Source organism: Gopherus evgoodei, chromosome 9, assembly GCF_007399415.2.
Source record: "Gopherus evgoodei ecotype Sinaloan lineage chromosome 9, rGopEvg1_v1.p, whole genome shotgun sequence".
Lineage (NCBI taxonomy): Eukaryota > Metazoa > Chordata > Testudines > Testudinidae > Gopherus > Gopherus evgoodei.
This window is the reverse complement of record NC_044330.1, coordinates 28,454,106-28,481,697: the sequence shown is the minus strand read 5'-3', so window position 1 is coordinate 28,481,697 and position 27,592 is coordinate 28,454,106. Positions and strand designations below refer to the sequence as shown.

General features: G+C 42.0%; 2 protein-coding genes across 4 annotated transcripts in view; one reads left to right on the top strand and one right to left on the bottom strand.

The window, feature by feature from the left end:
• Positions 1 to 1,991: 1,991 nt before the first annotated feature.
• Positions 1,992 to 5,437, bottom strand: SERP1 (stress associated endoplasmic reticulum protein 1). Its single transcript, XM_030574682.1, has 3 exons — positions 5,152 to 5,437; positions 4,846 to 4,921; positions 1,992 to 3,557 (listed from the first exon to the last, which is right to left on the bottom strand). Exons 1-3 carry the CDS (start codon positions 5,233 to 5,235, stop codon positions 3,517 to 3,519), a joined length of 201 nt encoding a protein of 66 aa, XP_030430542.1. The 5' UTR covers positions 5,236 to 5,437; the 3' UTR covers positions 1,992 to 3,516.
• A 135-nt stretch (positions 5,438 to 5,572) lies between these two features.
• The window catches only part of EIF2A (eukaryotic translation initiation factor 2A), a 41,139-nt gene continuing 19,119 nt past the window's right edge, over positions 5,573 to 27,592 (top strand). For 2 of the 3 annotated variants that reach the window (XR_004001919.1, XM_030574680.1), the window contains exons 1-12: positions 5,573 to 5,741; positions 10,179 to 10,248; positions 10,655 to 10,729; positions 12,216 to 12,334; positions 14,726 to 14,825; positions 15,226 to 15,308; positions 17,528 to 17,601; positions 17,734 to 17,878; positions 19,703 to 19,819; positions 22,558 to 23,129; positions 24,719 to 24,835; positions 25,434 to 25,562. Coding sequence is in view for 2 of the 3 variants with exons in the window: in XM_030574680.1 (XP_030430540.1) it covers positions 5,714 to 5,741; positions 10,179 to 10,248; positions 10,655 to 10,729; positions 12,216 to 12,334; positions 14,726 to 14,825; positions 15,226 to 15,308; positions 17,528 to 17,601; positions 17,734 to 17,878; positions 19,703 to 19,819; positions 22,558 to 23,129; positions 24,719 to 24,835; positions 25,434 to 25,562 (1,629 nt within the window). In the remaining variant the exon portion in view is untranslated. The other variant, XM_030574681.1, reaches the window with a different exon arrangement.

The window sequence follows — 27,592 nt, the reverse complement described above, 5'->3', positions numbered from 1 at the left end:
GACCTGCTTGCTCGGGGTTCCGGGACCGAGAGAGCAAACCGGGAACGCCGCGGTTTGCTCTCTCGGTCCCGGAGCCAGCCAGCAAACCGCGGGGAAGGAGACCTGCTTGCTCGGGGTTCCGGGACCGAGAGAGCAAACCGGGAACGCCGCGGTTTGCTCTCTCGGTCCCGGAGCCAGCCAGCAAACCGCGGGGAAGGAGACCTGCTTGCTCGGGGTTCCGGGACCGAGAGAGCAAACCGGGAACGCCGCGGTTTGCTCTCTCGGTCCCGGAGCCAGCCAGCAAACCGCGGGGAAGGAGACCTGCTTGCTCGGGGTTCCGGGACCGAGAGAGCAAACCGGGAACGCCGCGGTTTGCTCTCTCGGTCCCGGAGCCAGCCAGCAAACCGCGGGGAAGGAGACCTGCTTGCTCGGGGTTCCGGGACCGAGAGAGCAAACCGGGAAAGGAAACCAGCTTCGCCGCGGTTTGCTCTCTCGGTCCCGGAGCCAGCCAGCAAACCGCGGGGAAGGAGACCTGCTTGCTCGGGGTTCCGGGACCGAGAGAGCAAACCGGGAAAGGAAACCAGCTTCGCCGCGGTTTGCTCTCTCGGTCCCGGAACCCCGAGCAAGCAGGTCTCCTTCCCCGCGGTTTGCTGGCTGGCTCCGGGACCGAGAGAGCAAACCGCGGCGAAGCTGGTTTCCTTTCCCGGTTTGCTCTCTCGGTCCCGGAACCCCGAGCAAGCAGGTCTCCTTCCCCGCGGTTTGCTGGCTGGCTCCGGGACCGAGAGAGCAAACCGCGGCGTTCCCGGTTTGCTCTCTCGGTCCCGGAACCCCGAGCAAGCAGGTCTCCTTCCCCGCGGTTTGCTGGCTGGCTCCGGGACCGAGATAGCAAACCGCGGCGTTCCCGGTTTGCTCTCTCGGTCCCGGAACCCCGAGCAAGCAGGTCTCCTTCCCCGCGGTTTGCTGGCTGGCTCCGGGACCGAGAGAGCAAACCGGGAAAGGAAACCAGCTTGATTACCAGAGGCTTCCTCCTTCCACGGAGGTCAAGAAAAGCGCTGGTGAGTGTCTACATTGCATTACCAGCGCTGGATCACCAGCGCTGGATCCTCTACACCCGAGACAAAACGGGAGTACGGCCAGCGCTGCAAACAGGGAGTTGCAGCGCTGGTGATGCCCTGCAGATGTGGACACTCTCAAAGTTGCAGCGCTGTAACTCCCTCACCAGCGCTGCAACTTTCTGATGTAGACAAGCCCTCAGGCCTAAGTTTCATAGCAATGGCCTTTCTGGGTTAATGACCAAATCGTTGCTGTACATGCCTTGTATAACAACTTCACATTAATAACTGTATAGCCAAAACTAGGTATTAGTAGGGAATGAATCTGACTATAGTTTCAATCCATTTGATTAAAGAAAAACTAGAATACTTGGCCTTATAGAAACTAGAAACTACCATTTTCTTAGTGTAATAATGTGTTAAGTACATTTGTGATAGTCAAAGCTAGAAACTCACTTCTCTCTCATTCAAGCTATGTGGCTCTCACTACAACCACACAAGGCTCAGTAACATCAGGATTATTATCCACGTCTGACTAAAAATAAGCAATTACTCCATTTTTTCTCTAAGCTCTGTCATGGTGATTGTTATACCATGCTGGAGGCCGCCAACTCAGCTGCTAAACAGAAGAGTATAAAAAAAATTATTCACACTAGACTGAAATAAACTTAACATCTCATTTAATCAAGCTTGCATAAATCGCTGTTCAACATAAAATGCAGCAAAATTGATATTTAAATTCATTCTGAGTGATACTGTAGAAAGGTACTGCCTATCTTGTTTTTACTAGTGCTATGTTAATCATCTGTACACCCATTTAAAAGTTCACTTAGTCAAAGCTCTTAGTAGCTTTGACTAAGTGAACAACAACTAACAAAAAAAATTAGGAGCTAATTTTCCCACTAAACCAGAAGATTTAGTTTGGAATGGTCAGCACCTACAAGTTTAAAAGGGAGACAATTCACATTTTAAAAGTAATTTATTTAAAATAGTATCGCAATTGTACACAAACTTTTTCATTTACAAATAATACCAATTTCCAAGGACAGAGAAATTAACTTGTCTGGCTAAACTATGGGGCAGATCCTCAGCTGTATAAACTGTCACATGCCCACTAATTTCACATGGCCTTATGCAGGTGAGGATCTGCCACTACGTGGTTAGCAACACATCCCTATAAAAGAAGCATAGCTTATTTTTCTAGTTAATTCTTAATGCAATCAAATTAGAGTAATACCCCCTTCCCCTACCCAAAAAACATGCTGGAAAAGCAGACCTTTATTTTACCAAAGGAAGTGCACAATGGAAGACTGACTCCACCTTTAAGTTAGACTTAGCTATTACAACAGGTAGTTTGACAGCCTACACTTTTGAGAGACTTCTGCAATAAACTTGGTGTGATACATTACATCACCAAGATAATTTCAGTCTTATACACAAGGAAGTCAAATCAGATTTGTGGGGTTATTTGAATGCAGCTGGGATGTTTGATGGGGAAATATTTAAGTGCTAGAGACAAAGGCAGGTTTGGACCCAGTAGTTTGGTTCACATGAAAACATGTTACTTCTCTTTGGAGGTATTGTGTGTGCATTTAAATGGCATGTGTATGATGGTTGAGTACATGCATAAAAAATATAACCATATAGTATCATTAACTGAAAGTGGTTCAAGAAGTATTTACAGCCAAGTTATACACTGCTGCCAACAAAAGTTTAACACTGAGAGTCTTAATAGCAGCATTTATCATAGCTGCGATGTCTTAACTTGTTAGCACTAAAGTATTTCCGAAGCAGTTGTTGCCTTGTCATGTTTGGTCAGCCTGATCAAGTAAAACCTACTGATTTTACATTAACAAATACTTTTGTAATGAGGATAGTCTTGCAAGGGGCATGGAATAAGGTGTTTCACCATTATAAGTATTGAGTGTCAATGCATTGCCACATGCTATAGCAAAACTAGGCTACAGCTACACATGATGTTCCATTTAAATAAGCAATGTAATGCAGCGACGCCCACTCAGCATCACCCGGGGTGCTTTAAATTCATAGTACAGCCACTAAAAGAATCTCTGCTTCTCAATTTTAAATAAAACCACTTCCATTTATACATAGGATTAACAGATCTCAAGACTGGTGTTTACAGAGATGGGGTAGTTCCTACGTATCTACACTGCATACAGCTTAACATATCTACACAAAAAAACAAATTTATTCTTCACTAAATAAGTAGGTCCACGATTGCAGATCAACAATAGAATTTTATTGCTTTATACATGGGGTGCTTTTCAAGGCACTGTGGTACTCACTAGAAAACTTGGAATGACTTGTGAAGGAACCTGGAATGACATATGGCCAACATGGAAAGTCGTTCTGGAGCAGGACAGTATCATGAATTAAGTTTTGAGACCAGGGTATCAAACATTAGGAATGACAGTTCATTGTAATTCACAGGAAGATGAAAACAACTTGTTTAAGGTCAGTTCCTTCACATGCCCATCCTGATACTCTGAATAATTTGGAAGATAGCTGCAAAAGAAAAGATGAATACAAGTGATGCTTACTAGACAGGTCAAACAAATCATAGCTAATACTTGGAAGAATCATATACAATCACACACATTCATGAAGGCACACAAGTTTTTTTCTTAAAATGACCAATTCTGAAAAAACAGCTAGAGATCCCTTTAAAGGGTACATCCTTTGTATTCTTAATGGCTTAAAAGTTAAGGCCTCTCCATTGACATTTATATGGATCTTTTCAGCAAAGGAGACTGATCAAAGAAGAAACAAAATGTTGTCTAATGCACAATGTGAAAAGAGAAGTTAAAAAGTTAATCATCATAGATATATTACTAGGCACCAACAGCAGGAACTAAAGATTGGTTACTCTGCTTTACCCTGTAAGTCAGGGTTCTCAAACTAGGGGGCGGGATCCCTTCAGGGGTTGTGAGGTTATTACATGGGGGGTCACGAGCTGTCAGCCTCCACCCCAACCCCCTCCAGCATTTGTAATGGTGTTAAAAATATATTAAAAGAGTGTTTTAATTGATAAGGGAGGGGGTCGCACTCAGAGGCTTGCTATGTGAAAGGAGTCACAAGTACAAAAGTTTGAGAACCACTGCTGTAAGTATAGTGCTAAAGCAATAAAGGATAGAAGTGTAAAAACCCTATTTTAAATGATTTGTAACTTGATAGTGGGGTCCTTTAGAGTCTGTTATATAATACAAATTGCATGGCTGAATGCCATACCTTAAGCAAGGTTAAAGTTGATAAGCTCAAAACAGGTGGACTACCAACAAGATATTTCCAATCACAGTGTACAGGTACTCACTAAAGTTAATATGATTAGCAGATACACATCTAACTTGCTGATGCTAGGTTGTTTTAAATATTTTTATAGCTTTCTCATTTATATTGTCAAGTCATTTCTGGATGACCACTGTGTTGGTTAAGATCACTAAATACAAAGAAAGCCGGTAAGTCTACGTGTGGCTTTTTGCATCTTTCAAGAGTAGTCATTTAAATTAGTTTCCTCTTTAACTCCTGCCAGTGGGTGGCTGAGGAGTGACACCACCTGGGACAGCCATCTCACCTGCACACTAATCAGTATCTCCTTCCAGTCCTGCCCCAAGAAAGGTCAGGCACCTACTGGGCTTTCTCCAGCTACCAGAGGAGGAACAGGCACAGCCACAGGACTGGGAGGGCTTGTTCCAAGAGGATTCTGGCCCTGCTGCTCACAGCCAGGGAAAGGCCTGGCCTCCCTCTGGAGTATGGAGGGGGACACAACATGAGGTGGCCCCTATGCAACGCTTACCTGAGCCACAAACCACAAAGATGAACAGCGCCAACAACCAGGGCCCCACGGATGCCTTCTCCTCGGGGGCGTTTCTCTGCAGGGAGAACAGCAGCATCAGGGCCAACTCCCCTCCAGCCAAGCCAACCCCCTGGCTCTGAGGGCTCGCACTGACCCACATGCTCCGTCCCCACAGCTCCCCACGCCCTGCCAGGTCCCAGAGGGAATAAAGCGGTTCGCCTACAGGGTCCTACTACCCGCTCCCCCGCTCCGGGGGCGCTCTCAGCCCCCGTGTGCCCGGGCACGGCCAGGGTCCCCCGCCCGTACCGAGGTCTTGGCGACGTTGCCCCGCTGGGTGATGTTCTTGCTGTGCTTCTCGTTCGCCATCCGGATCCGCTGCTTCGCCACCATCTTCCCCGCGCGCCGCCGCGGCCCCGGCCCGCTCCTCCCCGCTGCTCTGTGGACTTCAGCGAAACGACGGTCCCGGCCTCGCCGCTCAACCGCCGAGTCTGTGCCGGGCTGGGGGGTCTCAGGCACTCAGCGCCGCCCGCTTCTCCCAGACCGCTGCCAGCGTAAGCACTGAGCTTACGCCCCGCCCAGCGGAAACACGCATCGCGCGAAGGAGGGGGGCGGTAGCCACCCGGAAGGGAAAACGTCTCCGCTCTCACAGATCCTCCAACCCGCTCGCTCTACCCTACTACTTCCGGGTCAACGGCAAGGAGGGGGCAATCTGAGGCAGGAAGTCGCGCTTTCTCGAAGCGCATGACCACAGAGGCCCACGTAGCCAAGGAGGCGGTTCCCGCAATCGGAGATCTGGGCGACGTGTGTATTCTGGAGTCTTTGCTGGTGACCTTTGACCCGGAAAGAGAAGCTCTGCGTCCGACCCAACATGGCGCCTTCCACGCCACTTTTGGCAGGTGGGTTCTGTGCCAATTGCTAAGGTCAGCGCCATGGGGGCAGGTGTCGCTCGAAGGAGCAGCGTCTGTTCCGTGCCCCTTGCGGGGAACTTCTCGGTCATGCTGCGCTGCTAAACCCTGCCCCGCCGCCTTGTTCCCACCCTGTAGTGCCACCCTCCCCCTCCCTAGCCGGGGCACCGTCTCCCTGCCGCTCTGGCACCTGCCTCCCGGTTCCTTCTCTCCCCCGGGCCTCACTTCGCTGGTTGTCATTGCCCCCTCCCCGACCTCGTGTCCCCTGCGCCCCCGCCCGCTTCCCGAGCGCTGGCTGCGATGGCCAGTCTGTGTTTGGTGCCGTTGAGTCTCTGCCTTGTGCCCTGTGGAGTGTTACGCTCCATTTCAGCCTGGCACAGGGAGGGGGCAGTGTCAGCGCAAGTGAGATCCCACCGCGCGGTCGCGTGGCAAGGCAGCGCCTTGGGTTCAGCGTGACACGTGCCGTTCGCACGTGGTGCTGCGTCTGAGCAGCTTTGCTGTTTGAGAGGCTGTGATACTGTTAACTTGGTGCCGGTACATCAGTATTCAGCATTATATAGATCTGGAGTTTGCCCGTGTTACTTTGTTACATCTGGGATTGCTTTTGATACTATTTACCTTGAGTGTATTGTGAATGTGGCTGTAATTATTAGTAGGAGTGTAGGGAGTTCTGGAATCATAGACTTTAAGGTCAGAAGGGGCCATTATGATCTAGTCACACCTCCTGCACAGCACAGGCCACAGAATCTCACCCAACCACTCCTGTGTCAAACGTGTGTCTGAGCCATTGAAGTCCTCAAATCATGGTTTAAAGACTTCAAGGTGCAGAGACTCTTCTAGCAAGTGACCCGTACCCCATGCTGAAGAGGAAGGCGAAAACCCCCCAGGGCTTCTGCCAATCTGCCCTGGAGGAAAATTTCTTCCCAACCTCAGATATGGCGATCAGCTAAACCCTGAGCATGTGGGAAAGACTCACCAGAAATAGCTAAATTCCTTGCAATTCTTTTTGATAGGATACAGAGTGTAATACTGGATGATTCATTATCTGTCCCCAGGCCTTCATGTGTGCCAGAGCATTCCAGTGTATTGCCCTCATTTTCATTATATATGTGAGGCTGCTAGGGGAAATAGTGAGGAGATATGTGTTGTGGTGTCTCCAGTATTTGGATGACAGCCAGCTCTGTATCTGCATTTCATTCTCTGCTAAAACTGAGATTATGCTGGTGGAGTGGAGTACTCTGCTGGGGAAATTGATGATCATGATAGTTGTTCCTTCAGCTGGAGGAGCTTGATAAGTGCTTGTTAACCAGGTTTGTAACCTTGGGGTTCTGTGGGACTCACTGCTGCTGCTTTTTGCCCTGCAAGCTGCAATGTCTAGGACAGCATTTCATAATGAATTTTTAGCGAGAACATTTTGACCTTTACTTCTGAATGTAGACCTGCCCAGTGATCCATTTATTGTTTCCTCAGAACTGAACGGCTGTACTATTTTGTACATCAGGCGATGCCTTAAAATTATTTGTGAACACTGGCAGGTGCAGAATATCGTACTCTGCTAGTTCAAGAATGTTTTTCAGCAGATCCCCACGTTAAATATTAGTGTTATAAAAAGCATGTTTAAGAAGAAAGCAGCATGGTCTAGTGCTGGGGTGGCCAACCTGAGCCTGAGGAGGAGCCAGAATTTACCAGTGTACATTGCCAAAGAGCCATAGTAATATGTTAGCAGCCTCCCCATCAGCTCCCCGACCCTGCCTGCCAGCAGCCCCAGCGATCAGCACCTCCCTCTCCCATGCCATGCCTCCCACCTGCCACAATCAGCTGTTTCACAGTGTGCAGGAGGCTCTGGGGGGAAGGGGGAGGAGCAAGGGCATTGCAGGCTCTGGGGAAGGGACAGGACCCTTGGGGGAAGGGGTGGAATGGGGTCAGGACGTGGGGCAGAGCCAGGGGTTGAGCAGTGAGCAACCCCCGGCAGATTGGAAAGTTGGCGCCTTTAGCTCCAGCCCTGGAGTCAGCACCTATGCAAGGAGCCACATATTAACTTCTGAAGAGTCGCATGTGGGTCTGGAGCCACAGGTTGGCCACCCCGGGTCTAGTGATTAGAATACTGTGTAGGGGAGTCAGGAGACCTAGTTTCTATTCCCATTTCTGATACTGACTCTTTGTGACCATAGCTAAGCCACATAACTTCCTTATGCCTCAGTTTTTCTATTTGTAAATGGAAATATTTCCCTAATTCATTGAGATGCAATGAGTCTACATTTATTGTTTGAAAAGTGTTTTGAAATCGTTAAATAAAAGGTGCCTCATGTAAATACTGTCTTTACTGAATTTTGTGGTATGCTCAGACTCCATTCAATACCATATCTTCTGTCTTTCTCTTTCCCACCTCTCCAGGCTACCTGGAAAGGAGGGAATGCGTTTTTCCTTCTGTTCCTCACCTCTGGAAGTGAGGAGTCTCTTCTTGCTCCTGGGTGCTTGGATATAATGAGGATTTCAACTGTTCAAATTTTTCTTCCCCCTTGTCAGCTTTGTCTCTTGCATTGTTCACGACTGCCTGGTCTCTACACTGTCAGGTTGCACAGGGAGCGCTCCTATCACAGGTGCTTCACTCTTTCTGAGAGTAAGGCCAGGGAAGTGGATTGTGCAAGTTGATAATGTACATTGGTGCATAGTAGTGCCTGTGGGGCTCGTGAATCACTTTTTGAATATCTACTCCTGAGGGTATTCTGCACCAAAAAATTAAAAATTCTGTGCACAATATTTTAAAATTCTGCAAATGTTGTCAAATAAAAGTGGAGGCTTCAGAATGGCATTGAGGAGCACAGGCCACTGGCTGCACAGAGGTAGGAGATCATTATGTGGCTCCCCTTCTGACTTCATTATTATTGACAATTCTACAAAATCCATCTAGTGAAGGACTAATAACATTATGTATCAGGGGTCCTTTTGTTCCTATCAACTTCCCCTTTAGAACAGGGTCAGGTTTGACTTTTTATGTTCAAATTTGATGAGAAAACCTGACATAGACAAATTATTTTTTATTCTCAACTTTTGAGAGATATTACCGTGTATATTTTTTTCAGATCCATCTGCGTATGGACCTCCCATTGAAATCACTGAGGTTTGATGGATGGAGAACTAATTGGACCTCTTATCAGATAACCTATAGTCAATTTTGTTTTGATACTTACTAAAAAGCAACACAAAGATTGTCATTTTTGTTCATTCAGTTGTAGCCAACTCATGTGAATATACTAAGGCAAGATAGTTAGGAGTGCTGGTAGCATAGGGTCTGAGGAGAGAATCCAAATAGCCAGATAATCCTGCTGTAAGAGTGCCAATGCCTGAGATGATGGGGCATACAGGATTTCCAGGTTTATGGATCTTGGGTAGCAGATAGAATACCCTGGTCGGGCTTCTAGGGGTGTGTCTACGTAGATTTGTTCCCGTGCTATGTATGTGCTGCTGTGAGGATATCAGAATTTCAGGTTTGTTGCTGAAATCACAAAACAAATGTAAAGTTGCCACACTTACCAAAACCCCCTACTATCTTCTTTAATATCCTATGAAAACACATAATATTTAACTAATGCTTATGCATTGACATTTGTTTTGTGACTTTAGTAACAAATTTGGAATGATTTTGGAAAGTCAGCTAATCTGAATTTTTTTTTCCATTCACTACCAAGTCCTTCCTAATGGGTAGTTTGGGGTGTCTATCCTACTTTACTAACAGGCTATAATAGCTGAAACAAGGCAGCACGTTGCAGAATTCATATTCCATTTTCTACCAATGTTTATTTCATATTTGCTTTGTTTAGAGTTTAGTTTTCAAACTCAGATTTCACAGTGGACCAAATCTTGTCTCATGTCAGCCTGACTTTTTTGCTGACACGATCTTTATTCAGCTAATGCCTTTCATGTATTTTGTCTTTTAATCCTCTCTTTGTGGAATATTTGGACAGCATTTTCAATACCATTGTAAAGGTATGTTATTGTGATACTCCTGTGTTAATTGAGAGTCATGAACCCAGTGTTAAGTGCTTCCTGGAAGATTGGTGGGAGTTGAGTGCACTCAGCCCCTTGAAGGGTCAGGCTTCATGTAGGAACATTTTCCTTCTCTTGTAGAGAAGAATAGTTTCCAGTTAATTTTTGTTCTGTTTCTTGTACAGAAGAAGATTTTTGGCATGTGTGATCTTTTCATTAATAAGCAAAGAGATTTTGTTGTCAAGCTTTGTTATATAATCAAAAGAAAACCATTTGACATAGAATAGTTTTACAGTATTAAGTTTCCAATATAAACCTCATTTTGGCTACTCCTCTAAGATCCATAAACAAAGGAATATCAGCCTCAACATTGATAAGTTAGCTAGCTCCAGACCTTTTTGCAATTTAAAGTGAACAATAGTTAAACTTTTTCTTTTCTAGTGCGAGGATCTGAAGGATTCTACATGGTGACTGGACCACCTAGTTTTACTGAGAATACAACATTGCAAAGGTACTTTTGTTCTGAACGTTCCATCTTTTGCAGAAAATAAAACAGTTTTTCTAAATATTTAATATACATCATTTGGGAAAAAAAATCATACAGTGAGTGCCAATATCTGATGATGATTTAATTTTAATCTAAGCTAATAACTTAGAAAATTGGTGTATTTGAGGGCTTTACATTTGTATACACACCAATAATATTTGTATTTGGTAGTTGACTATAACCCCACCAGAGCATGTAAGTATAATTACACAGACAGATTCTGTTATCTCTATTATAACATAAATACTCCCCAATAATTTCTATGAGCAGCATGGAAACTGGTTGTAACACTGCTTTTCATCTTGTTTTATGAGAGACTTCTTTTGTGTGATATATTTGACTGTTCATGTGTATTTGTTATGTTTTTTAGGGACTTCGGGAAAAACTGCAAAGTTTTTGCTTTCAGTAAGGATGGTACTCTCTTTGCATGGTGCAATGGAGAAAAGTCAGTGCTGCTTTTATTATGAATGATTTCCTTTAATTGATGTTATGAGATCTGGGTATATATATAGAGAGAGAGTAGAATGTGCATAAATGGTATTAATGAAAACACAATCAAGGCACTTTTGGTACTCCAGTTGCAGTGGTAGGTTTTGTTTTAAATTAGTGTATTATTTATTATTGATTTCATATATGTATAGGGGAACCCATCACCATGGAATCTAGATGCCCTTTTCTTAAGGAGTGATATTGTTTCTGTTCACATTGCCCAGTTAAAAAAATACCCAATTCCCAGTTCTGGGACTCATCCCAGGATCTTCAGCATAATAGGGTTGCAACATGATTTCTAGGCTAAATTCTTTAAAAACAAGAGAAGGAAATGATTGTATATGGTCTTATTATTTTGAAAATATTCTGGGTGCTCAGAATGCTTGGAACTACTTGATTGTCCACCAAATGTGGACTTTTCAGTACAATACGAGGTAGTTTAAAAAAGAAGTTGGCACTTTAGGCCAGATGCTGTTAGGTACTTAATTCCCTAAGTTCCAGTGAAATCAATGGAAAATGAGGATTCTGAGCTCCTTACAGGATCAAGCCCCCTTATTTATAGACTACACGGATTCAGGCCCTCCTGTGAAGAATCATGCCTCAGAAACATTCCTTTCTGCAATAATGGCCCATTAATAGTGATTGGAAAGAGGAGATAAGAACCTGTTTTGAGGTTTAAGATTCTTAATGCTCTGTTTACTCATTACCTGGCTAGTGGAGAATACAAAATGTCTGTTAATGCTAATGAATATTTTGTTCTCGGCTCAATTTTGTACCTCAGAATTTTGAGGTTTTTCACCACTGTGCCAGCTGGAAAGGTCCCGTCACTGGGAGGGGGGGCAGTTAATGTAGCCATTGGGGAGAAAAGTCCTACTCCAGTCACTGGAGTCTAGCATTGGGTTGGATAGCGTGTGATTCTATTTGTATATTGTTCTTTGGATTCCACATGGTGCAGGTCACCATCAACCTTTAGTTTCCACAAACGTACAATGTCAAAGCTGTTATCTCACCTTGTAGTTATTTTTTTACTGTGATATACATGTTCGCTGGACAAAAAAATTAAATGCAGTGTCTTACAGATTTGATTCTGTTCTTCCTAGCTATTGTCTATCTGTAACTCAACTTTAACGTTACAGAAACATAGGTAAGAGGTTTTTTGTGGCAGTTTTTTTTCAACTGGAATGTAAATTTTTGCAGACCAAGTTTGTAACATGTTTTTGACCTGAGATTTTTATTTACTAATTTACTTTTTTGTATGATTGGATATGTGGTCTTAAAATGTGTTTTAATCAACATTTAACAAAAGAAAAAACCTTCCTGCATTTAGTTACATCAGCCAAATGTGGAAGATATGTAGAACAGGCAAACATATGTGAAATGACATTGGCTATTGATTAACCAGGCTAATCAAGCTTTGTTGAAATGACCTCTCTTGGTTCCAGAATAAATATTGTGAATGTTGCCAGCACTGAATTACTGCACTCTTTTGATCTCCCAAAGGCAGTTTGCCTTGAATTCTCGCCAAAGAATAATGTCCTGGCAACGTGGCAGGCCTACACAAGTGAGTATTTTACCATCTGTGAAAATACATGAGAGAATTATGCACCAACTCAATTCAACATAAAGACTTGCCATTACTTGATTTGCTTTGATTTATATAACAATTTGCCAAAGACGACATGGGGGGGGGGGGAGAAATAGTTTCCTCTGTGTACAGGTGCATGGTCAAGTGCATAATAGAGGAAAGATGCCTTCTGAAGCATCAGGTATGGGCCATTGGACTAGTGGTCTGATCTACTGAGCAAGTGCTGTGTTTTAAAAAAAATTACTGCATACTACATGGAGAATATGTTTTGTCTTAGTTTATGTGCAAAGTGCATCAGGTGGCACGTGACTAGGTTTCATCGCTGAATTTGGTCCGCTGGTTGGGTCATTAGGTTTCCCAGCCAGGTACTGACTGGGAGTAAGACGTGAGCACTGATCCATGTCTCCCAGAATATGTGTGGACATACTAGAATACAGTTCAAACCAGCTTATAACCATGCAGATAAGATGCTTTATGGAAAGAATTCATCATAAAGCGAAAGAGAAACTGAGACTTGAACATGGGAGTTTAAAGAGTGGCTGGGTGAGGTTCTAGGTGGCAGAACAAATCAGAGTGGGTTCCAACTGTGGAAAGTCACAGGGAGGGAACAGTAAGGCCAAGGTTAAAAGACTGTTGTGAATATCCAAGTCAGTAGGTGTATTTTAGATAATGAGTGAAATGAGTCCGTGGAGAGTTTGCAGTTTATGGCTATGAAAGCAAAGGTGATGGATGATGGGGGTGGATGTGGTCATGTGGGAACAAATCTCAGAGCATTTGGAACATTTACTTTCAGTTGTTTGCCCACATGGTAGATTTTCCGAGCTCTTGACTTAATTTGTAAAACCTTTTTTTATAAAAAACACCCCCAGCCTTTTCGAGGGTTAGTGACTCTATTCCTGTGCCCTTGTCTCATAGTGTAGGGAGGAGAAACCAGGAACTTCAGAGTTCTAGTCAGTTTGGGCTTTCCTGTTGACTTCCTGTATTGCCTTAGGGAAGTTGCTTAAACCTGACACTACTCTGAAAATGGACTCTTTAAAATGGCATTGTGAGGGTTCATGTTTGTTGACCCATAAGGATTTCCATATCAGACATACTGGGGGTGGGGGTGGGGAAACTAACCCCCAAAACTAGTCTGGAAAATTGAACTCTGAGTGTCACGCTGGGTGCATGCTTTTTTGTGCATAAAGGTTGTGCAGTCCAAATTAGTCCATTAATTACACTTATTCACCCAAATAGTCTTCAAATTATGCCCAAAGTGTCACCTATGCACCTTTTCTGCCAATGTGGTTAATTGACTGGAACCCAGTTATCTGTTCTGTTGATGCGTGAGCTGCAATGGGCTCCCCTTCATTTTTTCTCAGCTATATTGGCTCTGTAGGGCTAACAGGAGTGAAAAGTTACTTTAGTTACTCAAGTCCGTGGATGGAAGTCTGAGTGCACACAGGGAGCTGATCTGATTAGTAAGTAGAGGCTATTTAGTCTGTAGAGTAGTACTGTATTTTAATAGTAGCATCTCGCTACCTCCTGGGTATGAAAATTAATTTGGTTAGTGTTTGAGTTGCACTGTTAACAGGTAGAGTGCAATTCAAATGCAAAGTAGTATTATTAATGGTCAGATCATTTACTACTATGGTAAGAATTTTAGATATAAAAAAAAATCTTCATATTCTTTTACAATTGATGAGCTACCTTCTGTGGGGAAACCTGCTAGAGGGTATGGTCGGGGAGACTGTTAATGTTGCTCATGGCATCCTAGGAAGCTAAAGGAACCACAGAATGAAGCCGTGGAAAAATGGTTTAGGGACTGGAAATTAGGAGGAAGAATCAGGAACCGTTGCTGATTAACAGAAAGTCATCTCTGCAGTAAATACTTTTGAATGTTGCATATGGCTAATACAATAAAAATTTAATTCATTCAGCAAATCTAACTCCTGGTTTGCTGATAAATGGAACGGAAGTGACATAGTCACTTGAACATCTTAGCAAATAACAAAACATGAACTTGGATAATTAACTACAAGGCACTGATCCAGAATATCACAGCATTGAGGAATGCTGGATGCTTCACCTAGTGCAAGGTAAATCCAGTAAACTGGAGGAGCATAACTCCCATATTTAAAGAAAAAGTAGATATGTGGTTGCACAAAATAAGCAGCTGGTCCAATGAAGGAATAGGTGAAAGCCTTATACTGTCAGAATTTGCCAAATTTAGGACTTGATCTTGCAAAGTGCTTGCACATTCATAAGGGTGGTTCAGCCCTTTGCAGGATTATGAAAGGCCATTGTTGGGGTGGAATAGGATGGTGAGTGAAACAGACCTAAACTTATTCCTGGGGCTACCACTGCAAACCTATGTTTTTATTACAGCTGCAAAAGATGGCACAGCAGGCATGCCCAACCTACAACTTCATGATGTAAAAACTGGGAAGTGTTTAAAGTCTTTCATCCAGAAAAAAATGCAGAATTGGTAAATAATATTTTCAAGTATTAATTATCTGCAGACAAATATAGTTTTCAAAACCTAATTTTGAAAGTATGATTTTAATATTGTGTTTGGTTCTCAAAATACTGTCTGTTACAAACTGAGAGTATCTATACTAGTATCTTTGTACAAATGTGTAGTCAGTTTGTAACATAGTAAATCCACTACCATTTTGTACAACTGGGGGAAATAGTACCATTAGTAACTGGTTGTATGATATTTTTATCACTAATCTCATATAAACTTGTAATATTGTTGAAACTCTTTGTAAGCATTGGTCTAAACATAAGTTATGAAATGTAGTTTTAAAATATTGAGATAGTAAATGTTGCCTACTTCAATTTTTGTGTGTGTGTGTGTGTATGTATTTTTTTTTAAATCTTAGGTGTCCTTGCTGGGCGGATGACGAAAGTGTATCTGCTAGGATTGTAAATAATGAAGTGCATTTCTTTGAAAACAACAACTTTGGTATGCAAACATTTCTAAGATTTGGCTTCATTGCATTCTAGATGTCTCTTTTGCCTATCTTCACTCTTTCCGCATTTTTTTTTGATTTTTTCATGTCATTGGCTTTATCTGAAATCTTGCTTAAATCCTCTTTTATTTTGGTACCCAGAATAAATAAAGTCTTATGAAGTCCTAGCATATTTTCAGCACATTGACATTTTTTGTTTTCTGCTTCTCAACTGCCCCTCTGTAATGTGAGATAGTTCCCCATTTTAGATACAGAGGGCCAATTCTGCATTGCTCTATGCCCAGTGGAGTTCAAAAGATGTGTGTCAGTATAGAATTTGACCCATGATTTCTTCTGTGGGTTGTACTGAGCTTCTCTCTTTTGGTTTCCAAAAAGCCACAAGAAGATTGACGCTTGTGGCAACACCATTACTATGAAGCCAGGATATTTTCCAGAGTAGTTCAGCATTAACCAAAGGTATTTGAGAAGTAAAGAGAACAAGCTGAGGCAGAGGGAAGGAACCCAGAAGAGTCTGGAGATACAGGATGTTGAAAATGGAAGAGAACAAAAGGAACTCCAGGGAAAGAGACGAAAAGACAACAGCGAAAGTAGAACGGAGGAATTCAGAGAAAAAGGAAAAACGTAGATGACACAAAAGTTGTCTGGGGGCTGATGGTGTAACCTGCTGCCTTACAGGAGACATGGCTTTAGGATTCGGGGGCAGTTTCTTCCAGAAACTAGTGGAACTTGGAAATATAGAGACATGGGATGTCTCTGGCTCCATGCTTGTTGGAGGAGGAAAGTCCCTCCCCTGTAATTTGGTGACTGGTTTACAGAGTAACATTAGTGTTGTTCTGGGAGGAGGCTTTTCACCATTCTTCCCACGTAGAAGAAACCTTCCATAATGCTTATCAAAGGGGGGGTGTTCAGGGGTTATGCTGGGAAAAGTCTGTATTCTCATCAGGTGGGATTTCCTACATTGTGCTCTTGTTCTTTCCCATTTCTGATCTGTTGTAAATGGAGAGATGAGACTGCTATGAGAGCAGACACCCTTTAAGCTTTTTATTTAACATTGATTATTATTAGTTTGTGTAAATCCTGCTGAGTTTACTTAGCAATGGCGGTTCATCAACTGAATCTTGAAGTTTGTTTGAGAGGGCTAGAAAACCTACATTAATTAAGCCCCAGTTGTCAAGAGAGAATTTCATGATAGCATGGCCACTTCTCCTGCTGTGCTGCCTATTGGCCACCCCCTAAGGAGAGTGCCAGGTGTTCCTTTCTCTCTCTCCCATACTCCTTCCTCCCTTTCCCTCCCCCCCCCCCCCCCACACACAGAGGTTTTATGGTATTGGCAATGCACTCACCTCACAAATCAGTCAGGGTCGTTCAAAGGGATGTTAGGTGCCACCTCACCTCTCCCAAAAGCTATAGTAGCAGGAACAAGGCAATGGCTTCAAGACTTAGCTTGGGCAGAAGCTCTCCATAATCCCTAGTGAGATAGCTAAGGAACTCCTCTATCATTTGGTAGAGAAATATGAGGTGTGTCTACTAAGGTGTTGGGGTCATTTGTCACTTCTGCCACTAAGCTCATTCTGATAGCTGCTCAAATGAGGCTGTTTTCCCTCTGTATTGCGCGGGAACTGGCACCGAGTGCAGGATTAACTTCCAAAGAAAACTCCTGTGTGTAGGGGGAGTGATCAGTTCACAGCAGGCCTTTCAGAGAGCCTGCTGTGGGGAGCAATCACCTGAGTCCTATCCACAAAGATCCAAGAAGGGGAGCCTGTACAGAGGGGAGCAGGATGTGTGGGAGTGGCCACACTTTCTCTGAAGACAGCGTAGTTAAGGTGGGGGGCTCTGGTTGTAGAACACGAAGTATGTTCATGCAGGTTCAAAGACTTTCTTGCTGTGTGAATTTCCCCTCCAAGGTTAGTAGAATGTTTTAAACCCAAGGCTGATTCAAGTGGGTTCAAAGTTTGATGGAGACATTTCACCCCCTATAATTGTCATACCTGTGATCATAAAGAGAAGTAAATCTAGCCAAAATTTCAAGTCTGAGAGAATACATAATCAAAGGTGGCTATCATGCAGCTTTTGCCAAGTAAAGAATCTTTTTATGGTTAAGTACATTGTTCCCTGGGGTATGCTCATAAAATAGTATAATATAAAAAATACGTTAAGTAGTGTGAGTTAACAGTGTTTTGTCATTAACCTGACCGTAATTGTGATTTTGCAGATACTATTGCAAATAAACTTCATTTGCAAAAAGTTAATGATTTTGTGTTATCACCAGGACCACAGCCAAGCAAGGTACCTATAATGTTTATTCACAATTTATATATTTTGGTTTTCTTTAATTCCTTTAGAAATCATTGTATTTCTTTGTCTTTTGTGCTACTAAGAACAATGCATCACTAATTTAATATAATTGTGTTGATTTAGGTTTCTGTGTATGTTCCTGGAAGCAAGGGTGCACCCTCGTTTGTAAGGTTGTACCAATACCCTAACTTTGGTGGCCCTCAGTCTGCATTGGCCAATAAAAGTTTCTTTAAAGCTGACAAGGCGACAATGCTCTGGAATAACAAAGGTACAGCAGCTATTTAATTTAATCTCTTGTATTTTATTCACTAACCTCAAGGTTTGGTTATTTTGCTTATTGTTGTTTTTGTATTCGTCAAATGCAAAGACAAAAAATTTGTGTTAATGCAACATTAATGTTATAATTTTAAACAATAAAGTTCTCATAACTTGCCCACATTGCCCTTCATGATCTCGTCCCCATCTATATCTGCTCTCATTTCCTCCTAATCATCTTGCTCCCTCAACTCCTTGCATAATTTTCTCTTTCCTGAACCCTATAATTTCTTCTTCCATTCTCATCTTTGCATGCTCTTTCATACTGTCCTGTATATATATGTAGGACTAGAAAATCTGTTATAGTTAAACTCCAGCCTCCAAAGGAAATCCCACCACACCGTGTCCTAATTCTTGTTGATGCAGAACATACTTTCTCCTTTTTTCATGTCCTTTAAAAGCCATTTCATCCAGAAATCCTGCTTCATCATCCTTCCTGTATGTCGTGTATTCTTTAGACTGTAATCTCTTTGAGACAAGGAACATGACTTACTTTCTATTGTAAAATGCCACAGACATTTGCATTGCTACATTAAATGTGTGGTAATCACCATTCCACATACTCTTTATGACCTAATTTTGCCCTGACTATGTCCACACAACTCCCATTGAGGTCAGTTGGAATCATCTGTGAATATCTGAGAGTAGAAGCTGGCCCATTGTATTCAGTTGTACATTTAACATCATAAATAATAATCTGAAATATTCCATATTTGTGTAATGTGAGCAAGTTCAAGTTACTACAAGAATCTGAACATGCATTTCATGACTTTTGAAGGTATACCTGGAAGCAAATGTTTGTTTATAATTTCCATAAATTTTATAAAGTGGGATTAAAACACTACTTTCAGTACTCTCTCATTTGTGTAGTCAAAAATCTAGAGAACAGACTGAAACAACACAGACACACATTTACATAACTAATGAAACTTTATTAATACATACTTCTAGTCCCATGAACACAGATACTGCCTAATATGGGGAAAATTCATTTTATACATATGTATTGTATGTGCCTTCGTGTGTAATGTATACAATTCCACCGTGTTTAGACACGTACATTTTGCAGTTTCCCAAATCTAATTACATAAAAACACGCCACATTTGAGATGAGCTGTATAGTCCACTTTGTGCTTTACCACTCATGAATAATAATGATGGTCATTTCAAAGTCATGTTAAAACTTTTATACTAACCACCGATTATTACATATACATGTGAACAGAAGGCAATGTCTATATTATATACATATATGTTTGCTTATATGCTATTTGTGTGTGCGTAAGTGAAATAGATACACATACAAAAGCTATTAATATGCAAAATTGTTTTGTTTTATTGGTAAACTGGCCTTGATGCTAGTTTACAGTTAGTCTTGGTCAGGTGGAAAGCTTAATATAGTTATGTTAGTGTTATGCATGTATAAAAATTCTCTTTACACCACTTAAAAAAAAGCCTTACCTCTGAATAATTCAGAATGAGTGAATGAGTTTTGCTCACATTTGCTGCATCCTCTTTAAATGGAAAAAAGATTATCTTTGGCTTAAAAATTAAGAAAGGAAAATTTTAATTGAAAAGGAGAAGATGATAGAAAGTTCTGAGCATGTGATAAGGCATCTATATAATCTTAATTATAGATTTCACAACTGGCCAAACTTAAAATTCTTTCTCTGTGTATATAGTTGTTTCTGTTAGTGGAGTCTAAAATGTAGAGTCTCAGGATTACTAGATGATTTGCATGTTTAAAGGAATCTTATTATGTTTTCTACCCTAATAGCTACGGCTGTGCTAGTAATAGCTAGTACAGAAGTTGATAAAACAGGAGCTTCCTATTATGGAGAACAAACCCTGCACTACATTGCAACAAATGGAGAAAGTGCTGTTGTACAACTACGTAAGTGGCTTTTGGACATTTACATAGTGTTATGTCATATGTTAATGGGAATTGTTTTTAATGTATGCTAAATATCTTACAGTTTTGGTGAAAACAGTGAACTACTGTTTGACATTCAAATATGTTTCTGCACTAAACAGATATTAAGTTAGTTAATTTTGTTACCTCCCACGGTAGAGTTTCTATGACAGCTCCAATTTCTGTTTAATAACTCCTTGACTCTTGAAAAACGTCTAAATTGCATCATGCTTGGTGGCATATGCTTTGCTATCCTAAAGTTCAATCAAAGCATGAAAGCATCCCACATGAGGAAGCCCCGCCTCTTTTTGAGGACAATTCATAATAAGCATAAGACTGTTACACTGCCCTGCTCCCCACAAAGGCACACATACAAACTAATCATATCCCCTATATACAGTGAAAAGACACATTGAAAAACAAAAGGTTTACTATTTTGGAGGAAAAATCACTAAAACTTCTGGATGAGACAGTATTGCCAGCCCCAAAAGTTCAAAAACCATGAGTCAGGCTCACCAAAAATTATGAGATCATCTAAAAATTATAGATTTGGTGTTCTTTTTATTTGCCTTCTGCTTTTTGAGCCTTTAGAGTGCACATGGGTCTCATTTTGAAACTTTCTCCATAGCCATGGGGGCTAGAAACTTACTTTTTTTTTTAAGAATGAAGGCTGAAATCATCACATATCCACTTGACCCCAGGAGCTGGGGCTTTAAGGAAAACAATAATTATCATGAGACTCATGACAAGATCATGAGAGTTGACACCACTGGGAGATTTAAAACTGACACTTTTTTTGTACAAATAGGGGTGTTTAATCCCAGTGCCCTGGTTCAATACTAAAACCACTAATCTGTTTACCTAAAATTTCCTCTGCAATGGTGTTCTTCTTTCTTTCTTTAACTGTAATTAGTCTTGTTTTGCACTGTTAAAGACTGTTGTGTGTCAAGAGTGTTGGGAGCCTGAAGGCCTGTCTACACTACAAACTTAAGTTGAACTATGTTAGGTCAACTTACAGCAACCGCAGTAATTACTGCAGTGGTTCATGTCTACACTACCTTCCTTCTGCCAGTGGTGTACGTCCTCACCAGGAGCACTTCCACCAACTTAAGAGAGCCAGTATGGGGGGCTGAGAGCTTAGGCTCTCAGGTCCATGCATAGCTCCCCACTGCGAATCCAGTTGCCCCCCTCCCCTGGGCTCTTGGCTCCCTGCCGGGAGCCTAGCTGCCGTTCCCAGGGGGGAGCTCTGCACCGAGAAGGAGCCCCTAACCTGGAGTGACAGCAGGGTTAATCAGCAGGGAACCTACCAGCCTTTCTTGTCAATTTCACCATTCCAGTTAGGGCTTGTGCCTGTGTCTCTTAATACCCTCTTTGCCAACTGATATTTACATTTCAGATGCCTTAATATGCCCCCTTATTTCAAATATTTTTTTTTTAAATGAAACTTTGTAGTTAATCCTTAATGTGGGTATTCTCTTTGGAGGGAAAAATGAAGTATGACTCGCTTTGTTTATAAAATTGGTTACTGCAACTGCAATAACTATTTCCAGTGTGTGTGCCAGAAAAAAAAATAGCTACAGGAATCAGTGGTTGAAGCTCTTTAGATATATTGAGTCAACATTTTATTTTAAGAGTCATTACTTTAAGCACTAGAAATGCAGTTGATATTTTACAAGACATAAGTAAAGATGTCTATATATACCACATGGCAGTGATAACCATATGATAAATTTTACAACTATGTAATGAATCACATTTTTCATTCATCACTGAGCACCTCACTTGCACTCTGACCACTAATCCATCTCACCATAACTTAGTCTATTGTTCCAAATGCCTGAGCAGCTTCAGACAGTCCCCATTTTTAAATAAATATGCCACAAAAAATGTTTTCTGTTCTTCCCTTGTGATTATCAGGGTCCAGAGACCCACAGGGGAGAAGAAGGGGTCTGAACCCCAAAGAATAAACAATTAAATCAACTGATAGCATATGGTATTACTGTATTGTAAAAGTATCGAGTAAGGTCTTTTATGAAAGCTGGTGATACACTGGTGATTAATATCACTGTGAAATAGATGTATTAACACTATATGAGGAATTAGGGATACTCACTGATATTGTGGTTTAAAATGTGTCTCCTCTTGCTAAGGCAAAAGAGTAACGCAGTTGCTCACAGTTTTGGGTGCCCACTTAACTCCATTAAAATAATATGTCACTGGTAAGAGGTTCAGGTTGAGCAATACTCATTCCTAGTCCAATGACAAATTAAAGTCCAGTATTTCACAACTATGTAGGCTTAGAAACAGGAGCTTTGTACAATTGTGAAAGAGGATATTTGTAGGTTTCCAGTGGGCCATTCCTGCTAGTTTTGGAAGGTTCTGAGCTATCATACTTGAATACTGAGACAAAAACGGGATTTTTCCACACAAAAAACTATTCTTACTATAGAAGTGGTGATGCTAACCAGAGAAGGAGAGGTAACTCAGAGTTGGTGGGGGGGTTATGTGGTGCAATCTCTAAATAAAACTGAGCATAAGACATTGGTTTGCAATATTAATTTCTACCAAAACCAAAACAAGTTACCAAAAGTTAGTTTTTCTGGAGTTGCGAATGATTGGATTTCAGGAAAGCTTTGTAATCATGTTTTTCTTTTGTTTTTGTTTTTTATCCAGACAAATGTAAATGATATGATTTCATAATCTTACTTTTTTTTCTTTAGCAAAAAATGGTCCCATTTATGATGTAGTATGGAATCCCAATTCCACAGAGTTTTGTGCTGTGTATGGTTTTATGCCTGCAAAGGCAACTGTTTTCAATCTGAAATGTGACCCTGTGTTTGATTTTGGAACTGGCCCTCGTAATGCTGCCTACTACAGCTCTCCTGGACATATTTTAGTACTAGCAGGATTTGGAAATCTCAGAGGACAGATGGAAGTATGGGATGTAAAAAACTACAAACTTATTTCCAAGCCACTGGCATCAGATTCCACATATTTTGCTTGGTGCCCTGATGGGGAACATTTTGTAACTGCTACGTGTGCTCCAAGGCTACGAGTTGGTAATGGGTACAAGATCTGGCATTATACTGGCTCTGTTCTACACAAATGTGAAGTCCCATCGAATGCAGAAATATGGCAAGTTTCCTGGCAGCCATTTTTGGATGGAACATTTCCAGCAAAAGCAATAACTTACCAGGCAGTTGTAAGTGGACTGCCAAGTGCTGAGGTGAAGGTTGCCAAAGCTTATAGACCACCAGCTCTTAGAAACAAGCCTATAACCAGTTCCAAGCTGGTAAGTAAACTTCATCTCAATTATGTTGGCCCATCATTTCATCTGTACTTGAAATTTGATTGCAAAATACTTTATTGGTTGGGGAATGATGACCCTAATCTTGGAGTTTTTGTTTGTTTGTTTTCTGTATTTTAAGAAATAAACATTTGCCTTTTAACAGGCTTGTTTCACTGATTGCCCCTCTGCTCCCTGTTTGCAGGAATGTGTGCTAGGAATGCTGTAATTTTATGGGGCAAATCCTCTTCCCTGCACAAAACTGCCCCTTACACCAGCAGTACAAACAGTTGCAAATGCTGCCTCCTCTTGTTGCCGTTGAACAACAAAGAGAGCCTGAGTGGGTGGGTAAACTGTCACTTCAGTTGTGGTGTGTTCAGCTGGTTTTCATGAACCAACATGCTAAAGTCAGACATAACACAGATTTGGCCAGGCTTGAGCCAGTGCTGAAGTAGTTGAGTGGTTGTTTGCCCTCCTTCAGTACACTTTGGGCATTTGTGACCCAGTGATACTATTGGCAAGTCCACTGCAGCTTAACTAATATCCTTATGTGGATCTACTCATTTATTTAGCCTTGCTTTATTTTCTTTTTCAGTTTTCAGAAGTAGATTTGTGTGTGAAGATAGTAACTGTAATTAACGATTACCCCAGCCTTGATCCGTGTTTTTGTTTTTATTTTATTTATTTTAGAGGTTTTGATTTTGAGGCTTCTTTCTTCCAAGGAGTGATAGACTCATCACAGGTTATCAGCAGTTAGTTATTACTAGGGGCTGACTTCACAGGTGCTATATAAGCAGAGTTAGCAGGAAAGATTCATTCTGTAACAGAATTCAGGGAACTACATTCTGCTAGCTTGTATGGAGGGGAAATCAGAGTTGTGGGTGGAAAACATATTTAAACCTATTTGACCATTTAATGTGTATGACCTGCTAAAACTAGTTTAGTTTTTAAGAAAATAACAGAGTATATTAATGGTTTGGTTTTGGGTTTTCTTAAGATGAACTGCAAGGGAAAAAAAAGCTTCCTATCTTGGCTTCTTTAAGATGTCAAAAGAAAATCAAATTCGGTCTGTCCTGTTTTTGCTTGAAGGATTAAAGAAATGATGTGGGAGTTTTCTTAGCCCTTATACTGGAGGGGCAGGACTGTAAAATTGTTAACGAAGTGCTTTGCTTCCAACTATCCATCAGGCATTTGAGTTAAATAGGTGTAAACAAAAAGCAACATTTTAAACAGTCTGACTAAAAATCACCTTCACACTCAATTGTTCAGGTTTTATATTCCTAGTATTTGCTTTAATACTTTTCCAGCCATCTATAGATGCCTCTAGGAGAAACAGGGCAGAGAAGTCCTAAAAGGCTAGTGTGAAAAACAAAGGAAACTCTCTTTTTAGGAGCGACACATTTTTTAGGCTGCCTTCAACCATTAAAAGAAGCAGAAAGGGCATAAACCCATTTTTTTGTCCTTTGCAGGTCACCTTTTAAACTGTGGTACTTTTAATACATAGAAAAGTTTTTTATAGAATGTTTATTCTTTTGTGGGATATTTTGAAGTATGGCACATATATTTCAGAAATGTCAATCTTATGTATCTCTTAGCATGAGGAGGAGCCACCTCAGAACATGAAACCACAACCGGGAAATAGTGATAAGCCATTATCTAAGATGGCACTTAAAAATCAAAGGAAGCACGAAGCAAAGAAAGCTGCTAAACAGGTACTGCTAGTGTCAGCCCTCTTAGGGGTAACTTTACATTAGCTTTTACAAATGTGTTGACTAGTCCTGCAGTAACAGACTTTGGCAAATAAGCTTGTATTTTTGCAGCTTACTTGTTCTATGGCTAGATGGCAGATTTCAGCTTTTGATGTTATCTCTAAAACTTCCACAATTACTAAAACCTCCTTCTAAAGTGTATAATACTTTTTGCTTAGTAAATTAGACCTGGTTTCGGTTTTTCTGGTTGTGGGGAGGATGGACCACTAGCTATTATAAGAAATATTTGTGGATGTATATTTGTTGTTTCATTCCTACCAATTTCATTATACTAAGCATGTTTCTTGTCTCTCTCTGTGGGAAGAATGAAAACACAATATATCAGAACTCTAGTATTATAGCTGACGTCTTCTGGTAGGAGCTCTGTCTCAAATAACATAACATATATAACTGAAAACTGTTCACAAACAAGAGTGCGCACCAGAGGACTAATGAAAGGGAGAAATATTCAACAGCTTTTCTAGGTTTCCATGCTATAAAACAACCGAGCTGTTGTTTAAATGGTTTGCAGAAACAGTAGATGAAGTGTATTAACTTACAGGAGGCCAAAACTGATGGGAGCCAGGAATCAACACCATCTCCAGCATTACAGGATGTACCACACAGCATTCTGTCTTCTGTGACATCAGGAGACCCTGAGGTAGACAAAAAAATAAAGAATTTGAAAAAGGTGAGAGATTTTTCTAATGAAGAATAGTTTCCTCTTGTGGAAAGCCATGAAGGGCTAGTCTGATTGCGGAGATGACTAATAGCAGTGAGGTGTAGCACGTACATTGAGCATACACCTCAGGCAGCTTCTCTCCTCTGCTTTCTCATAGTGTAAAGTAGCACAACAGTAACCACTTAAAAATGGGGCTGTCAGTATAGTGTCTAAGAATGTAAAAAAAATTGGGACTTGTTCAGAACAGCAGTAGTTTTTCCACCTTCCATTCTCAAGAACTGCTGGGTATTGGACAAAGGCTCTCCTCAAAAGGGCAGATGGTATAGCTGGTCAATATTTGTGAAGGAACTAAGTGAGCTTTCTAACCTTGCTTTGCAAATCCTAGTCTCATTTAGGATCTGGGAAGGCTGTTCTGACTTAAGGCTGGGGGAAGAGAGGGTTGGTGGTGTTTATATCTCAGGATTGCCAAAAAGGTATAAAGCTTGCCCTTGATGGAGCAGTGTTGGACATGTATGTGTGTTGATCCTATCAACTGTGTGCAGAGAGAGAGTCACTAGAGGACAAAGGAGGTCAGTCTCTTTCGTCTCAGTCCCCAAACCTACAAAGGGACCCAAGTGTACTGCTTGTGTAGCTCTGTCAGGCTTCAGACTTCTTTGATTTTAAATCCTTTCAAACAAGGGTAGAGTTGCATTTGGCCAGTACTGGAAAAGTTTTCCTATTTCTGCATTGCATAGCAGGCCATCTTTTCTTTGGTTCATAATACAGACAGATTTTCTTCTCCAAGTCAAGTTAGCTTCCTCTTTCCATATTCATCTCTTTGATTAAAGACTCAGCCATGCTGAGGAAAGATGTATGGAGAAGGGGGATATTTACATCGGAGGAGTTCCCTTTCTGAATCTTAGATGTAGCTTCCCCATACGAGAAATTATTCTACTGTGAAATTGTTATTGTTACTACTTTAGGGTCAGATTTTTATGCATAAAATAATCTTCCAAACTCTTCAGTACTAGATGGATGTTTCCTTACTCAGGTCTGTTCATGAAGAAAGTAAGAGAGGTTGTTAGGTTATCTTGGATTCTGTTGATGTGACATTCTGATTTTTAGGTACACCTCTACCCTGATACAACACGACCCGATACAAGGCGGGTTCGCATACAAGGCGGTAAAGCTCTGACATGCTGCTCTGAGCAGCATGTTAAGGGTGCTGGGCCAGGCCGGGGACAAGGGGTTTGATAAGGGGCAGAGAGTTTCAGGGGCGGTCAGGGCCCCCCCTCAGGGTCTGGGGGCAGGAACTGTGGGAGGGCACTTTTGGGGGCCCCGCAGTCCCAGAGTGGTGTGGGGGGCCAGGAGCAGCCTGCTCTACTTCCCTCACCCTGGCCTCAGCATGTCGCTTGGGGAAGAGGGTTTGGGGGAAGGGATCGCCTCTCCCTCCCCCCCCCACCAGCAGCGGCAGAACTGGAGCAGCCCAGTTCCCAGCCCCAGCACTCCACTTCCCACCACAGGTGAGTATGGGGGGCATCCTTTCCCTAACCTCTCTGCACTCATCTGCGGTGGGAAGTGTTGCGACGCGACCCCAGCCCTTTCCACTTTCCTTGCCCTGGTCCCAGCCGTGTCACTGGGAAAAGGTCCTGCACTCACATACCCAGTGGGAAGTGGAGCACCACGGCTAGGAGGTGGTAGAATGGAGCAGGCTGGGGCTGGGCTGCTCCGTTTCCTGCCGCTGCCGATGAGTGCCTGTCAGGGGGTGGGGGGGAGAAAGGGGTCGGAGCAGTCAGGGGATGGGGGGTTGGGTGGGGGGTGAGGTCCTGGGAGTGATTAGGCACAGGGGTCTCTGGAGGGGGTGGTCAGGGAACAAGGAACGGGGGGGGGGGGCAAAGCAAGTTTGATATAATGCGGTGAGATTTTTTTGTCTCCCGAGGACCGCGTTATATCGGGGTAGAGGTGTATATAAATGAAAAGTAGATGTATTTCTATTGCTAAGTCTCCCCATCAGAGTTTCTCCTTCTCTGTTAAGCTGATCAACTGTAAACTCAGAAAAC